The 17,500-nt window shown below is 38.9% G+C and overlaps 3 protein-coding genes across 3 annotated transcripts in view; all 3 read left to right on the top strand.

Annotated features, from left to right (window-relative positions):
* The first annotated feature begins 1,630 nt into the window (after nt 1-1,630).
* Nucleotides 1,631-2,431, top strand: LOC145491196 (uncharacterized). The gene is made up of 2 exons (XM_081470346.1): nt 1,631-1,915; nt 2,029-2,431. Exons 1-2 carry the CDS (start codon nt 1,757-1,759, stop codon nt 2,389-2,391), a joined length of 522 nt encoding a protein of 173 aa, XP_081326472.1. The 5' UTR covers nt 1,631-1,756; the 3' UTR covers nt 2,392-2,431.
* Nucleotides 2,432-7,344: 4,913 nt separating this feature from the next.
* On the top strand, nt 7,345-16,315 carry LOC145490427 (uncharacterized). The gene is made up of 6 exons (XM_081469549.1): nt 7,345-7,818; nt 8,010-8,379; nt 13,620-13,726; nt 14,351-14,791; nt 16,016-16,225; nt 16,269-16,315. Exons 3-6 carry the CDS (start codon nt 13,654-13,656, stop codon nt 16,313-16,315), a joined length of 771 nt encoding a protein of 256 aa, XP_081325675.1. The 5' UTR covers nt 7,345-7,818; nt 8,010-8,379; nt 13,620-13,653.
* A 631-nt stretch (nt 16,316-16,946) lies between these two features.
* Nucleotides 16,947-17,500, top strand: part of LOC145491436 (fibroblast growth factor receptor 2-like) — a 14,269-nt gene continuing 13,715 nt past the window's right edge. The window contains exon 1 of the mRNA XM_081470628.1: nt 16,947-17,027. The gene's annotated coding sequence lies outside the window, so the exon portion shown is untranslated. The remainder of the gene's footprint in view (nt 17,028-17,500) is intronic.

The raw sequence follows: 17,500 nt of genomic DNA, 5'->3' as shown, positions 1-17,500 counted from the left end.
ACATATGTGAAACTTAGAGTGGAGTAATGTGGAGCTCTTTTGAAAGAAGCAGCGGAACACAACTTGGTCAGTCGGTCAGTGATATAAAGCGGGACATAACTAAATTCGACACTGTCGGCTTACTTCGCTCAAACTGGAGCAGTTTACGACGAAAATACTGAAGTAAAATTCCAACAGACATGAACGTATTGAGTTGTGGGCCAAAAGCATCAAACATTTCGGGAATTTCGGGCGCCATTTCCCCGCGCTACATCCGCAAAGATCCTCGCAGGATGTACGCGCGTGTGCAGCACATGATAACGCAATTTGTTCTAAAAAATAGAAAAAAATTCCCATATCATGGGGACAGCCCCAATACAAGAAATGGCGCGCTTACGGTCTCCGTCCCCGATTATGGCCCTGTCAGCGGTCAACTTCAAAAAACACGCAACCTAATGATCGAGTCAGTCTTTCTAGTTTTTACAAATAAAAACTAATTGGGGACACCTATCTACATTACTCCATAAATAAATAAAATAAGTTTACGATCTAGTATATGTACAATAAAAGAAAAGAAAACCTATAAGTACAGTTAACAAAATCGACAAAAACTAATCTCTACATAAATAGCAATCCTTAGGCACGGGTCAAACGCCGTACTTCACATGAGCCGAACCTAATGACAGTTTGGGTCAGTTACAACAATTTGAAACAATTGCAGTAGGGGCAATAGGGATGTACAAGATAAACTTACACTACTGATATGCCCTTGACGTAAATTACATTTAATAGAACATATTCAAGAAAGTAGCTTAATTAAGACAAGTGAAAAAGAGTAAATGCTAAAAGTAATAGCCCGTACAAGAACCAATGTTGCACAGAATAGTGATTAGCAAAATAGTAGCGGTAAAGTAGATAAGTGGGCCGCATTTGAAGATAGTCGCTTGCCCATTCCCTTTCCCGTGCTATTTTCGTTTTGGCAATTACAACAATTCGCTTATATATTTAATCACCAGCAAGTTGTTTGCTTTAAATACAATGCAATGTTAATATTTTTCATTGAATATCTACAAATAGCTTTCAAATATTACAACTGTAGCTTACAGATCACCAGAGCAATGAGGTGGTTTCTCCAGTCTTATTCCATCTTTCAGCTTGCCGTAAAGTTCAACAACCCCCTTGATTCCTTTGTATGGAAGTTGACCTATCACGCAAAAGCAAGACAATCCGGTAACCTGAAAACCCTTGACATATTATTATTATCTGCTTTTCTTTAACCATATTTCATTGTTAAAAAAAAAGAAAAGAAAAAATAGAACTGGGTGACAGCTGTGTCGTAGTTATATGCTGAGTAGATTGGTAAACACCGCTGTACGTTTTTTTCAAAATCGACCGATTTGCCGCATTCATTTTGGATCGACATGGAAAACCGTCTTCGACGGGAAACTCGTCTTTAGACGGAAAACTTGTCTAATGTGAATACAGTAAAAAAGGACGAGTCTCCTGTCTCAAATTTATCTGTCTACTTTTCTGTCCAAATCGACGCAAAAATCGGAAAACTCTCTTAAATTCATACTGGACGCGAAAATCCCGAAGAGTTTCAGTCGCGTTTATAAGACGTTTACCTCAATTTAAATTCATTAAATCATAGCCAGAAATTCCGAACCAAAGTGGGTGGTGCTTATTTCTGTTATGCTCCAGTACACATGTCAGCCTGTCAATAAAGCTAGCGTGTGATTGGCCCGTGTGGTAAAGCCGAAGCTGTAGTCAAACCAAAATGGCGTCGTGCGATAGACCGTCTAGAGGCTACTTCTCGGTCTTAAATTCGATTTCATCCGCGGACGCCGACTTTGGCCAGCCAAAAATAATCAAGTACAGAAGATCGTCGTATTGGGAAGTTGAAAGGCTCGTCGAAAGACGGGAAAGAAATGGAACGGTAAGTGTTTGGTTGTAGTGCCTGTTTTCACACGTGCTCGCTTGGTTGATATTAACTGAATTCAGTGTTTACCCGAAATCAGCAAGAGCCTTTCTTGCCTTTCGTTTAATTAGGTAGAATATTTGGTGCAATGGAAAGGCTACTCGCCCTACGAAGCCTCGTGGGAACCAGAGGAGGGTATCTTACCTCGATGTGTGGAGCTCTTCAAAAGTCCAAGCCCGGACGTGGCAATTGTTCAAGAAAATGTTTGTTTTTTTAGGGTGGCCGTCGAACGGCACTTGAAGTCGCGGTCACGTTTGCCTGTAAGGTTGTTTTTTCGGAGGGATGTTTTTCGTTTCTTGTTTACTGGTAAGGGAGTGACGAGGGAGGGATGGACATTTTTTGAGAAAGAAGATTTCAATGCTGTTTATTTTCCTCTTCGGTGGGATTCCTGGGTGGACTCTTATGGTCAAGGAATAAAGGTTTTTTACCTATGAGGGTTAAAACGTTCATTTCTTGGTCCCCAAAGAAGTATGAAATGGGTATGGGTAGGATTCCTGCTTTGTTACCAAGAACATATCAGGAGAATATTTCTTTTAATTTTACTAAAGTAGCTCTAAATGATTGAATCATGAAGGGCTACTTTAGCAAAATTAAGAATGGTAATTGAACTGAGTGGGGTGCAATTTGGTCTGTAATCATACACGTGATTTAAAATATAAAAAAATATTCTCCTGATATGCTCTTTCCATATTAAATAAAAAATTATATGACTTTTGCATGCAGGGCTATTTAAGTCTGAGTGAGTGGAAAATATTTTGAGATAGATATGCCAAGTTTAAGTGGTCAGTAAGTACATTCACCTACAAATATGCATTCTTTAATTTTTTTACATTTGCATTCAATTTTGAAATGTACACTTACTGAGGTGGGTGAAAGGCATGCATACAAAGATAAATGTTCACGTACAATGCAATGTACCTTTAACAGATTTGAATGTACACTTACAAAGATTTATGTACACAGCCAACAAAGTTAAAATTTACAGAGTTTAATGGCCACTAATAAAGATGTATGCACAATAACAATGTTACAATTTACAGAGTTAAATGTACACTTACAAAGATGTATGTACACTTAAAAAGTTTACGTGCCTTTTAAATACAGAGTTGAATGAACACTTGTAACAAAGTTGTACATACTAATATTAAAGTATGTTATTTCTTTCTCTTTTGTTGAGGTTTTCGTTGTTTTTCTTTAGAGTTTTTAGCTTTTTTAGATACATTCTTTTCAGTTGGGGAGACTGCTGATGGAGTCATATTCTTTAAGTAGCTGATTCCCTTCTTTGTTCCCCTTTTTGTTTTGATAAGTTCATCCCAGTATTCCTGGGCCCTTTTTGTGTATTTGCGATGCTGTCGCTCTCTGTGCTTCAGAGCTTCCAATGTATACTCAGTGCGTAGCACCTCAGCTGGATCATCATGTTCTTTTAAACTGTATAGATAGCCCTCAGCTAGCTCTACAAAATGAACGAATATTTGTTGGTCATATCATTAGCTCCGTCATCTTGAAACCGTTTTCTTGGATTCCATTTTTTTCTGAGAAAATTAAAACTAAAAAACCAACAACAAAAAAAGGGATAAAAAATGCTAAAGAAAATTCAATGAACGAAATATGCTGTCTCAAAAGATGAAATTTAGTTTGACCAGATGACTTTAGTTTTTGTATTCCTGAGAATTTGTTGTCAACGATCGCTCGATTAATCAAAGAGCGGCCATGATCGAACACCTTTAAATTCTTAAAATGTTATTTATATCAAAACGTCATGCATGTACCGCAAGCTGACTAGCTAGTGGGCTTTTTACCTCATTAATTTTTACTCATTAATCTTTACTCATTAATTTTTGCTCTCCAACACACGCTAAAATTATGGACTAGGTTGTCCGATAATGCCAATACAAAAGGTCATAACGGAGGCTGCATTGCGTGCTAATGGTAATTTTGGCTCTTTACGTAGGATTTGAAATAGGAGCCAACGACTAATGGTGTTAATTTTCCTGCTTTGATCCCAAAATTGATTAACCTTTTTTTTTTTTTTTGACGGTCAATGTCAGCAAAATTTTAGGACAGTTGTTGTTGCTGATTGGTAAAAACCTTAGCATAAACAAACTTTCCAATATTGGTATTTGCATACGAGAACATTGATAACTAGGAGGGTAATAATTTTTGAATTTTCCCCACCTGCTCGAGCTCCCTTGCTAAACAAACGGACTTAAAAGTGAAAAATAAAACAGGACTAAAAATGTAATATATATTATCTACAGCAATAAGATATATGCTGGTTGCAATCTTTCTATTTCATGTATTAGCAAGAACGAGCAAGATCTACAAATGTAGTTCCATTGGCACAATGATGTCGGAAGTTATACAGGGAAATAGTAGAAAAACGAATAGAATATTACGAATAACCTTTACTTAAGGAGACATAAGAGCAATTTTTAAAACATAAAATGTTTAGTTCTAGATGAAAGCTTATTTTTTCTCAATTAAAACTTCATTCTGCGCCTTTTGTTTTTGCACGGAGTGCTAAGACTCAATGTTATATTCAAAATATAAGATTCAAAACATGAAAATAGAACATGAAACTGAAGGGTTTGTATATATCCTTGGCTTGAATCTGAAAAAGACGAGAGCCGGAATTTGTCTTTATATTATATAGGAGAAATTTTACTTTGTATTACACACTGGCATATACATCCTCTCTCTTAACGCAATCCCCTGCGTTGGAAAATTCGAACCATAAATGGGAAATGAAAAATCCAAAGAGCAGTACAATCTGGTTGAAAGCTATTCGGTACATGTTCTTCAGTCCGAGAAGCGGAAACCAGTATTACTCGGCAAATATTCCCGGGCAGCAAAACACTGTGTACAATGTGCAGTTTTTGATTATGAAACACCTGCAATGGACAATTTTCCCAGTAGGACTAAAGTGTATTTAGATCTGCTACTGCATATGCATTTCTCAAATGTCACAATTAGAATCTCTCCAGCCCCGTCTGAAGAATAAAAAAAGAAAAAGAAAAAGAAAAAAGAAAGGAAAAGAAAAATAACCGGTTTGAATACGGGTTAGAAATTTTTCCAAAGATGCAATCACCATCAGACTTTTAGCAGTTTTTTATTTCTATTTATTCTCCTTATTTTCGCTTTTAATCTACAGCGGTGACTCGAACGTAATTTAGGAGATACCAAAAACGTCAATTTAAGATCTCTTCGTCCAATCTTATTTTACGACACTAGCAGGCTGCATGGAGCCAGCAGTTAATTTCTCACTTTTCGCAGATTTATAACTCAGCTAACCTACAAAAAAAAAAACCCTTCAAAAAAGGGAACGTTATCAGCACATGCCGAAATTGAAATTAAACAGGCCGAATGCTTGATAACCTTGATATTCGTTAGCAGTAACTCGTGCCTACGGTAAACTGCCGGTTATAAGCCCTCCAGCCTGTACCCCCCCCCCCCCCGCTTGATCTACCCCCGTAATCAAAATATGATTATAAGCCCCCTATCCAGTTTAAAATGTAAGGAATTCCATTTGTTATGGTGGGTTTTTTTTTAAGCTTCATTAAAAACCAGTATATAAAGAATATGATTTCGATCAACACGGGCGGTAGCTTATTGCAAAACAGTTTTTTTTAGTTGAAGTGTTGCCGTGAAGTATTCTGATATTTGGCATATAGACGGACGTGCCACTGGGCAGGGTACGTATGGTTTAATGCGACCTCACTCCGAGTTCTTTTCCCTTAGAGATTGGGAAAATCCTTGGGAATGAGGTTGAGTTAGGTGTTGACGGGGGAGGATATTGTAATACGTTTTTAGCGATTTTGCCCCAAAATAGTGTGCTTGAATTGTTTTAATTTAGCATTACAATCTTGTGCATGTGTACCCATTATATGACTTTGATTATACCTTCACTGCACGTATAGTTAAGTTTTAACAAAACTAGATGCATACATTTACGATTTTATCCGAAAATAAATGTATTTAAAGACCCAATTTCTGTAAATAGCGAAAAGAAAAAAATAAAATATTTGCCTGCGAATAGAATTTTTATGTTTTTTCCCTCTGGTCTTATTGCTTGTTACAGTCAGGTAGTCTTGCGTGACACAGGTTTGGGGTGGAGGATAGGGACAATACATTGCAACCCCTCTAGGCAAACTGCTTGCTTAGTAACCTCGCTATCGAGCGTGGTTGTGCATTCCCTCAGATTTTCCATCGAGGGAAGACACTTATTTGAACTCCCACCTCCTCCCCTGATCCTGTCCACCTTGTTTATGCTTATGCAGGATGTAAGCCATATGGCATGGCGTTTTGGTTGCCCTCACCTTTACTGGGCCAAAAGATTTCTAACAGATTGTAAATTTTATATGAATTATAAATTGATTATTTCAATAAGAGCGGCTTTGGGCTTTCCCTCAGCCATTTTACTCCAAACGTTTGTGTGAGAGTAAAATTATTGTTGGCCAGTAAACGAGCTCAGTCAATACAGCACTCAGTTGATACGTTAATAGGAGAAGCCCGGAGGAAAAAGCATAAAGATTTTTAGTCGTGAAAATTCTCATTTCTTCATATTCTTGCCAAAAGTACCTTATTTGGGTTCAATTTGTTAGAAATATTTCCGAAATACCGTTTAGTTGCTGCAGTTGTTTACTGTTTATCTTACATGCGATTATTTTACAATCATTACATAAACAACACTTTACACCAACGAGAGCCAAAAGTGAGTGGTGGCTATGGGAGGGTAGTTTCTCATCACATTGAAACAAGATAGATAAAATCGAACTTCACAGGGGGTTTCCGTTCAAGCGGTTTCACTTATAATGGACGAGATTTTTTACCTTGTCTGATGTTTCCTTCGTATTTAAGGCTTGTTTTCACAAGCACATAACCATAAGGATAAGCAACATACGCAGAAATCTGAACGGTGCTGTTAAGTAACGCAATTTCTACGTGTAATCCTGTTCAACTTCGATTTAAAAAAAAAAAAAAAAAAAAAAAAACAGGAAAGCCAACATTAATCGATGCTGTAGGAAGAGCCCAATTTGCCTTTCAAAGGAACTTTTCATTAAATTACTTCAAACTTGATTGGCATGAGTCAAATCATTTGTTATTAAATTATGTTGCGCGTAAACTTTCCAAATCATATGTTAATTTGGACGCTATCCAGTACCAATTAGAATTAATTTGGATGGCTTCCAAAATGAACAAATGATCGTGCAAGCATTTGTATGGGATGCGCACTTATGTGGGAGTTTGGTCTGGTACTATTTCGTTCGAAAATTGTTCTAATAAGAGTCACTAATTATAAAGACGTGACTGCGTCTGTGTATGTCAGCTGATGTTTCGCGCTGGTAAAACGAGCCCTTCAGGTTATGTTTTATACCTTCAGTGTGAACTGCCTTTGACGTAAGCTACCTTATTGAGGCCTCTTGGTTTGGGGTTATAACAACAGAAACAAGATACCTAAAATAAACACTATTTTTAAAACGAGACACATTACGTCTGATGCTTTGATTCCTTAAGGTTACTCAGATAAAATTTTTGAAAATGTTTTAGTTTCTTCCCCGCTGCATATATGTAGATCAACAAAGTAACTTTATTGGAAAGAAAATTTATATAGTCATTACAAGAATGAGCGATATGCTAAGTAAATAGCTACAGGGGTCGTTATCCATCAAAGCTGTCTATTTTGAAGCAATTGTGAGGCAATTCAATGTCGTCAGGCGCAATTAAACAAACTGGCATTGATTACTTAACCAAAATTTAATTAACAGTTATTCCGTCTGACAAACTGAGACAACTATTGAAGCTTGAATTAGGCAGGTAAATCGTCTTCATCCTGAGCTGCGTATTGTGGCATTTGCCCAAAGGTAAGTCTTTTTGCTTCAGTCTACAACTCCACACACAAGGAAGATGAGGGTTCTGGAACAGCAGTGATCAAGGAGAAAGAGAACGGGCAAAATAAGCCTCCCACGCTTAACTTCCCTCACAAGTATCGGGAAGTTAAGCGTGGGAGGCTTATTTTGCCCCTTCTCTTCCTCCTTGATCACTGCTGTGTCAGAACCCTCATCTTCCTTGTGTGTGTGTAACGCAAACAGTGCAGCAGTAAAACAAAAAATTGGGTGACATCGCGGATCCAGCAAAGCTGTAATGTCTGTAATCAATATGCGCGGATGTGCCCTTCACTAGTGTATACAAAAATGTGCCAGAAATATTTTCCTATTGAAGAAGTGTATGCGCTTCGCGCTCGTTCTCACGCTTGGTCAGCGGCAGGAGCCATAAGTAAGTCTTGGGATCCGCGCGCACCTATGATATGGGAAAATTTTTCTATTTTTAGAGCAAATTGCGCCATCCTGACGTCATATATCCGGGCGGATCCACGCACGTGTCGGGGCTCTCGCGTAAATGTTGTCACGTTGCGTGATCAAATGGTGAGAGTTGCGAGATTATCTTGCAGATTTTTCACAGTGATGGCAGGGAATAAGGCAGGGAATAAGAACCAAGGCCCTTATATGTAGTTTTATGCTCTGAGCTAATGGAAAAGGTGAGTTTTTCAGGGTCGAAAACAAGACTTCAATTTCGCGCTACATATCATGTGAATGAATAATATCTACTCGCGCTAGTTGAACGAGGATTTTGCGTTTGTTCTGTAAAGAAAAGTTATGTAAGAAAACTCTTTTCTCTGGTATCGAGTTAATTTGTGAGTTTCCCAAACAATGCTTAATCATAACCAAACCTGTTTTTGATAGTTTCTCATTGTTTCTGTTTGTTTGGCGAGTTTGCAACAGTTTTTGAAGGGAAAGTCTGACGTGTACATTAAGTAGCTCATTTGTATAGTGCAGCGCGTGCACTTTCAAGTCCGAGTCGGTGTTTTCAACTCTCAACAAATCTTGACGAAAATTTCTTTCGTTGTCTTTTGTACTGAGATGCTGCAACAATTTTCACCAACGCCAAAGGTTACTTACATCATGTGTGTCTCTTTAACATAGTCAAATTTTACACTGCGAAAATAAAATAGACAAGGAGTTTTGATAACTCAAGCAACAAAATCGAAATCGTTATTTGAGTTGATTAAAGAAAGAGTCATTGTAACTTCGTTGATTATTTCTGCTGTATTCAGCTAAGCTTTTAATATGTTCTCAGACATTTATCAACCTTAAACATATTTAAAAACTAGAGATGTTATATGAGTTCAATGTACGTTTTCAAACGAAAGTGGGGAAGTCCAATTTGTTATGTTTTACTGACTGTACAAAACACTCATCGGCGGGCTGTTATTCATCGACGACAGACAATTTATTGGATTTTTACACAAACAAAATTGAGCAGTATCCGACAGACATAAACTTTTTTGTCACTTATTGGGCCTTGATAAAACATCAAGCGTTGCTTACAATTCAGGCCAAACCCAAACTTATTTTGTTTTACTTTTCCGTCGAGATAGACTCTGGCGAAATCCGCGCAAGCGTGTGGCAAGAGGAGGGAAACTTTGAAGCCCTGAAACGCTGCTACATCCAAATATATCCAACTAGCTTTTTGCAGTTTAAGTGTTATGGAAAAACTGTTATTCTTCAACATATGTGAAACTTAGAGTGGAGTAATGTGGAGCTCTTTTGGAAGAAGCAGCGGAACACAACTTGGTCAGTCGGTCAGTGATATAAAGCGGGACATAACTAAATTCGACACTGTCGGCTTACTTCACTCAAACTGGAGCAGTTTACGACGAAAATACTGAAGTAAAATTCCAACAGACATGAACGTATTGAGTTGTGGGCCAAAAGCATCAAACATTTCGGGAATTTCGGACGCCATTTCCCCGCGCTACATCCGCAAAAATCCTCGTAGCATGTACGCGCGTGTGCAGCACATGATGGCGCAATTTGTTCTAAAAAATAGAAAACATTTCCCATATCATGGGGACAGCCCCAATACAAGAAATGGCGCGCTTACGGTCTCCGTCCCCGATTATGGCTCCTGTCAGCGGTCAACTTCAAAAAACACGCAACCTAATGCTAATAATAATAACTTTATTATCGAGTCAGTCTTTCTAGTGTTTACAAATAAAAACTAATTGGGAACACCTATCTACATTACTCCATAAATAAATAAAATAAGTTTACAATCTAGTATATGTACAATAAAAGAAAAGAAAGCCTATATAAATACAGTTTACAAAATCGACAAAAACTAATCTCTACATAAATAGCAATCCTTAGGCACGGGTCAAACGCCGTACTGCACATGAGCCGAACCTAATGACAGTTTGGGTCGACTCAAATAATTAAAAGAACGCCTGTCAAACGTCGCACTTAATTCAGTCGAACCGAACTACTACACCAAACAAATAACCAAAGCGGTCTTGCTGGTCAGTGGTTTTTTCAAGGTAAAGTCAAAATGGCGCCTTTAGACCTTTGATTATGCGTTTGGTTCGACTCATGTGAAGATCGGCGTTTGACCCAAAGTCGGTCTTCAGGCGTTATTCACGGCTGGCCAGGCGTGAAGAACGCCTCAGCCGCTCCAAATAAAATCAGTCGAACTTAATTGGATCAAACGGCGAACTTCACATGAGCCTAATTGGTTAAATTAGGTTCGGCTCATGTGAGGTACGGCGTTTGACCCGGGCCTTACATTTATATTGCGATACAACGTCTGACAGGTCGAGCGCCCTGATTTGACTTTTAAAAGCATTTAAGGACTCGGCCAATTTAATAGAGTTATGCAGCTTCGACCAAATGAAAGGTCCCATATATCCTAAATTATTAAATTCTCAACCTCGGATAATGCAATTCTAGCTTTCTGATTGGCTCACTGGATCTCGGTTACCAGCCATTATACCTGCGTTTGACCTTATATGGAAATGAATGCGATAAATGTCGCTCGGCATAAACTTTTTCGCGGGAAGCCAAGTTTCGTCGAGAAAAACATGGACGAAAAAAACAGATTCGGTGAGCTATCTACAGAAGAAATATAGGAAATTATGGACAATGCCTTCCCAGTAACAAAAAAGCCACAAAGTTCGAGATAAGATAATTTAACGGTACGTATACGTTAAGTTTCCTCGAAAAATTGCAAAATTAAGATATGACAGTCGAGATTTTACGCACTCATGAAGATTATGTAACAAAAACAATGTTTACCTTAACAGAATGGCTTGCTAGTCCTGGTGGCACCAAATTTTCGAAACCGATATAAGCAATGTCAAAAGAAGAACTGAATGTTTGTTTGAAGTGTTTTTACAAGTCTGCGAGGAAGAAAGATGACACGTATTGCAAAAGTTCGTCGATTAAATCCATAAGGAGAGCCACCATTGATCATTTCCTTCGCATGCCGCCGCACAACAAACCGTTTTCCGTTATCTCCGACCAGGCAAATAAATTATTAGAGCATTTGTAAAAGGCCTCAGGAAAACAGGCATCATTGCTGTCCTTGCGAAAAACACCTCAAGGAGTTGAGTGTTTTGAGCTGAACCGAAGTAAGCCCGGTTCTTTACCAGCCACGAAAGACCATCAGGGTGGCCTCGGAGATTCTGAAGATGAATCTGACGCTAAGATAGTTTCTGTCTCTGATTCTGAATCTGGCCAACAGTGAACTCCACCCATACAGTTCGAAATGCCATGGCTTTCAAAGCATGGGAATTCTGAAAGCACAACGTCTGTGTCGCATGGCGATCAAAGTTTTCCGCAGCGTTATTACAACGGCAATGTGCAAGTACACAATTATTCGGCTCTTCTCCATGACTCGAACTTGAACGCTTTTCAAACTTTCTGCACAAGTTTATATCTCCTTCATTTGATATACGTTCCTTGAATTCTACTTGATTGTAATTTCATTCAGCAAATTCGCTTGCTTCGCTTTCAAATTTTTCATTCAACTAATTTTACAAACGGCGCGCATGTCATGTGATTTCCCACTTGTTGTTGTTTTCGCCACATCGACTTCCGGTCGCTTTGTAAAATTAAAACCCAATAAAATTAAGCTATAATTTCCAAGTATACAAACGCAACGAATTTAATAAAACAATTATTCCATTCGCGCTTGTTGGATATGAGATTGGTCATAGCCAACTCGGCCCTACGGGCCTCGTTGGCTATTTACCATCTCATATCCAACGCACGCTCATGGAATAATTGTTAACTATGTCTCCCGTATGTAACGGTATTACATCCTGGTATAGAAAAATCGTCTGCATTCCTGAGGTTATACCTACTCGTGTTACGATTAAAAAGATCTGATATATATGATGGAACTCGATGAGCTTTTGACCTGAGCCCGCGGTATGGTCACGCGATACTGGTCAGAGAATACCTTGTTTTGACAGCTGTCAATTAATTATAACATGGATGTCCATTATCAAAGATTTACCTGTGGTAATGGTGCTACTCTCTTATTTTCCGAGGTATGGGGCTTGGCGAACGGACGTACGGACGCAGGAATTGTTTCACGTCTCTGCATGACGCGTGCGGCGGCAAGGACTTGTAACGAAATAATATTTTGCTGCATTGTTGTTGTAAGGGATGAGTCAAGCCGGGAATATGCTGTATTTAGCATTACAAAGACTGATGAAAATTCCAGTTTCTTGATTAGTGTCCTGATCAGTTTTTGAACTAATCAAATGTGTCTTGATCGGTATGTTCATTGGTTAACGACATACATGCACCTGACCGAATGGATGCAATCCGATTGGGTCATCGTTATGAATTATTAATGAGTTTGAGAAGGTTTGATCAATGTTCCACGCGTCAGAGTATTTCGTGGAAATAAAAACAAATTTGAAATGTCCTCATGACTTTTAGAAAAAGGAAAACAGAATGGCCGTAAATCAGAAAGAAATAGCACATTTCTCTGCACGCCAACAAACAATTGTGATTTGAAAAAGTGTTCAAAGCTGTTCCAATTCTATAGCAAAGCTCATTATAGTTTTGTCAATCACTAATGTATACAGCGAGGACAGGTATATAACATCGTGACAGTCAGTTGATTTGTTGCTTGCATACGTCAACGATATGCCTAGTTAGAGCCTTCTTCAGCCTTTCTTGCCACGACTTCCCTTAATTTACTTCATCTAGCTTCTGGAAACCAGCTCCTGTCTTGGCAAAGTAATAATCTGCATGTGTATGATGGCAAAGGAAATATCAAGGCGATTCAAAGTTTTCTTGCTGTAACAGAAATTTCGTCAAAGTTATGCAAAATTCTGGTACTTGCGAAAACCAATGTCAATAAGCGCTTCTATGGTGTCGAGGACGATGGCGGACTGATAAACAAACGGGAGATATATTGCCATCAAACTTGAACCTGTAAAGGGACAAAAAGAAAAAGAATAAGGAATATTCCAAGGAATGCTCGTTTTAACGCAACATCATTTAAAGTGGAACTAGAATATTCACCAAGGAACAAGGCCAAAAGTAGTGAATCACAAGCATAGTCTTCCACTATATCAATGTAAAGTTGGGCCGAGTGTTAGTGCTAACAAGCTGTTCGTTATAGCGTGATATTCGGCATGCCTCAAAGAGCTTGACATTCCTCAACGTTCAATTTCGCGCCCTTCCTCCTCCGGTTTGATATTGCACGTCTTACTGTTTTAAATGCTTTGCAATGATGCGTTATTGATTATTAATTTATATGAAAACAAAAACACATAAGCAATCGACTTCTTTTTACACTCTTATTTCAGCTAATGACATCTGCATCCGGTTACTGAGGACAGAATGTCTCCAGTCTTCATCGGTATCTTATGGCTGTGTATACATATCAGTATGTCAAGCCAAACGAATGCAACAGGTAAATGAACTCAGAGAAAAAGAAAAAAATTGATTTGAGTCACCAGTGTTTATGACAAACACGTAGTTACCCTTTCAACTCCTTATCGAGATCAGCTTTGAGTTTTTAGTCAGTCAAGTGCACAAAACAAAGTTCTTTATTGTCCTGTTCTGAAAGTGGTTATGTGTGCTCATACAACTAACCGATAGAAGCATTGCGATTATGTAGGTCATACATAGTCTATGAGCATAACACAAAAGATGTGAATGCAGAGTCGAGGACCTTCCAATATAAATCTTAGCCTGTTTGTTTGCTTCTTTGATGTCTACCGGGTTTCTTAACCATTTCCCTCTATTACCTATGTTGAACATTAGTGTTAAGGTGCTCTTTGGATGGATAGCGGGTGCATGTGATGCCGGGGGACAACCTCTTCCTCAGGCTCTCTCTCATCGCCCCCAAGAGCGAGAGGGAAACGAGGTTGGACGGATGATTTATGTAAACATGAAGTGAACAACCTTCTCTGATGTTTTTATATAAATGCCGCCTTCAATTAAAATTGAACTTGGGCCGTTACACAAAAAAACCTACGACAGTTCACACATTTTTAAATAGTGCTATTATATAATTATTTATTCACTTTTTCAGATTTTGCTGGCATTTTAACTGGTGACGATAATCTCACAGTTTTCGCGGACGGACGTCTCGTTGGCTACAACGGCGGTGCCTGGAATAAGGCAAGATGGTTTTCATTCCCAAGCGAGACGAAGGTAATTACCGTGTTCGTTTACAACAGGCCAAATGGGTTCGGTGGATTTCTAGGAGTGTTTAGTAACGGAGCGGTCACAGATAGCAGCTGGAAATGCAAGGAAAGCTTTATTAAACCAGACGATGGATGGGAACAAACCAATTTTACCGATAACACATGGCCAAACGCCTTCGTCAGACATGATAATAGTGGTCGACACAGTTCGACTCGCGTGTTTGGAATACCTAATGATGTTCACTGGATCAGCGCAGAAAATCATTACGCTACCAGATTCATCTGCAGGAGACGTATTAGTAAGGAGGAGAGACTTATCAAGACCAGTAAGTATTCAGTTTCTCTATTCACGGTTTCAGCCATTGTTATAAACTTATCGAAAGGTACTCTCAAACAACTACATAAAACGGTTAGGTCGGAATCTTCCAATACTGAGTAGGTTCGTCATTCTAGACTGTGAATCTTGATCAGTTTCTATATGGCAAGGGGACAACAAAATCATATCGTTAACATAACATCATGAACATCCACAGTTTATGCAGTGTTTGTTAGGTGTTTGTCACTCTTTCACGGTATGTGATATTAATTACTGTATCGTAACGGGAAAAAGTTCAAGTATGCTTTGGTCACTAGATTTCCTCCTTTATACCTGGAATATCGTTGAACTGAAAGCTTTTAAATCGGTATTCTGCTGCATACAATTTAGTGTTACTTTTGCCGGGATACAGAATGTTGATCATCAGTTAGATCGGGAATATCGTTAAATCGACAATCGTAAAATCGGGGTTCCACTATATTAGGACTCCACAACCTGACAAAATCAGTTACCGTTTTCTTCCTTTCTTTCTTTTTTGTGCACTTCAGTATCATTAAGTCCTCATGGGCGATTTTTAAATCTTTTAGTTTATAAAAACAATTAACGCTGAATTCTGCAACCTTGTTGCCCAAATTTTGGTCTACTTTTATTAGTCTTTTTCTTATACAGCTGTAATTCCATCGCGTTAGCTTGGTGCAACCATCAACATCATTGAGTTCCATGGCAGCGGCAAACGTTAGGTCCGGGAAGGGGGTACTCCCTTATATGGGCTAAATAGGTATGTGCGGCCCCAAAGGGTATGGTTTTTCAGCCGTTTTGGTCATAAATAGGGTATGGTTTTTGCACTCTAATCTCGAATTTGGTATGTTTTTTTTAGAAGAAGCTACTTTTTCATTATTATCGATAACACCAACAACAAAAGCCCTCCACAATGCCTTTAACATCGGTCTGAACTATGTAACTTATTATAAGGCAGCTCTGAAACAGGGTATTGAGGGATCAGGTCATAACTAGGGTATTAAATTTTTGGTCAAGTCATAAATAGATTTGGGAAGATCGCAGATTTTGGTCATAAGTAGGGTGAGGATTTTGGGAAGCGGGCCGCGCACCCTCACCCGATTTCTCTGGGAGTACCGACTCCGGGAAGTTAGATGACAAAGATGCTAACGTTTCGCTTGATAACTCCACGATTTTGAGAATTTGATAAAGTTCTTTTGATTAATTCTTTCCATAGCTTTGATAACAATCCTCGCAACAAGATCAAGCCAGACTATCGAGCTGTATCTTGATGGAGTTTTCTCAGCAGGAGCAGTCTGGGATATGACGGTTGTCAAAGACCAGCACAAACTTCTAGCGGTACATGTGGAGGACAAGAATGTTGACAACAATGTTTACTTTGTGGCGTCATCCAGCAATGGTTTTAGAACTAACAGATCACTGAAATGTACAAACAAATACCACCAGGGCTGGTTTCTTCCTAATTTTAGGGACGCTTCATGGCCAAAACCTTATGCGGATGATAGCAATAAAGTAGTGTATTTCGCGGCACCAGATGCCAAGTGGATCACATACCTTGTGACCAGAAGCAATAACCTCTTCTGTCGGTGGAACACCACTGTAGGTAAACACCATCCACCTGAATACCTAGAGAACAGTTCATCGACGTAAAATTGCGGTTGCTGGGCTAAGATAATATTAGTGTACTTACGAAGCAACGCACTCAGCTCAGTGGCGAGACCTCCAGGTACCAATAAATAAAATGTTTTCTCAACTGAGGCGATAGGAAGGCAAACTATTTCTTGAACCAAAGGTTAAAATCTTTAGTGAGTACGTTTCTTTCCTAAAGTATTCAAGAACTTGTACTCCAAGACTGTTTTAGAATTGGAACTTGTATAGATAGTAAGCTAGCGTCGTTTGTTGTGCAAACGCAATCTGCATTTCTAGATATTTGAAATGTCGACATTTTACAGAAGTATAAAAAGTCCTTTACCAAAAGACAATTTCTATTTATTTCACTTAGAGCGTGACCTCCCTATAGTTCCCAGCTCGATCAGTTCTACAAGAACGATTTTTGCTACAGCTGAAGTACAAAATGCCACCAGTTCATCAAGGATTTCCACAGAATGGATCGGCCCGAACACAAATACGTTAAGTACATTAGTGATCGTGTTGATAGCTATTGGTGGTGTGACAGCTGCTGTGGTCATTGGATTGGCTGTTTCTGGTTACATCTGGAGAAAACGGAGGTTTTTAACATTCTTTTCAGTTCTTTGCGTATTTGCATATTTATTGTACATGGGTATAGGCTACAATTACAGTCGACTCCCGATAACTCGAACCTTTAGGGGAAATAGTAAAAGGTTCGAGTTATCGGGAGGTCGAGTTATCCGGCGAGGGTAAAATTATATAGAAAATGGCCTGAAGGGAAATGAAAATTACTTCGAGTTAGCGGGGGGTTCGAGTTAGCGAGGGTTCGAGTTAGCGATGGTTCGAGTTAGCGATGGTTCGAGTTAGCGATGGTTCGAGTTAGCGATGGTTCGAGTTAGCGATGGTTCGAGTTAGCGATGGTTCGAGTTAGCGATGGTTCGAGTTAGCGATGGTTCGAGTTATCGGGAGTCAACTGTACCACTGTTTGCATAAGGCGAGATGGACTTTCATCAGCTTGCTGCAGGCACAAAGTTAGTTTAAACGTTCTCAAGTGTCCACAATGGCTAGGCGA

Source organism: Orbicella franksi, chromosome 6 (genome assembly GCF_964199315.1).
Source record: "Orbicella franksi chromosome 6, jaOrbFran1.1, whole genome shotgun sequence".
Classification (NCBI taxonomy): domain Eukaryota; kingdom Metazoa; phylum Cnidaria; class Anthozoa; order Scleractinia; family Merulinidae; genus Orbicella; species Orbicella franksi.
This window is presented reverse-complemented; position numbering and strand designations above follow the sequence as displayed.

Coding starts and splice junctions, on each gene's coding strand:
- LOC145491196 (XM_081470346.1), top strand. CDS start 1,757: ATGGCGTCGTGCGATAGACCGTCTAGAGGCTACTTCTCGGTCTTAAAT. Junction 1,916..2,028: donor GACGGGAAAGAAATGGAACG/GTAAGTGTTTGG, acceptor TCGTTTAATTAG/GTAGAATATTTGGTGCAATG.
- LOC145490427 (XM_081469549.1), top strand. CDS start 13,654: ATGTCTCCAGTCTTCATCGGTATCTTATGGCTGTGTATACATATCAGT. Junction 13,727..14,350: donor AAGCCAAACGAATGCAACAG/GTAAATGAACTC, acceptor TCACTTTTTCAG/ATTTTGCTGGCATTTTAACT. Junction 16,226..16,268: donor AACTAACAGATCACTGAAAT/GTACAAACAAAT, acceptor TCCTAATTTTAG/GGACGCTTCATGGCCAAAAC.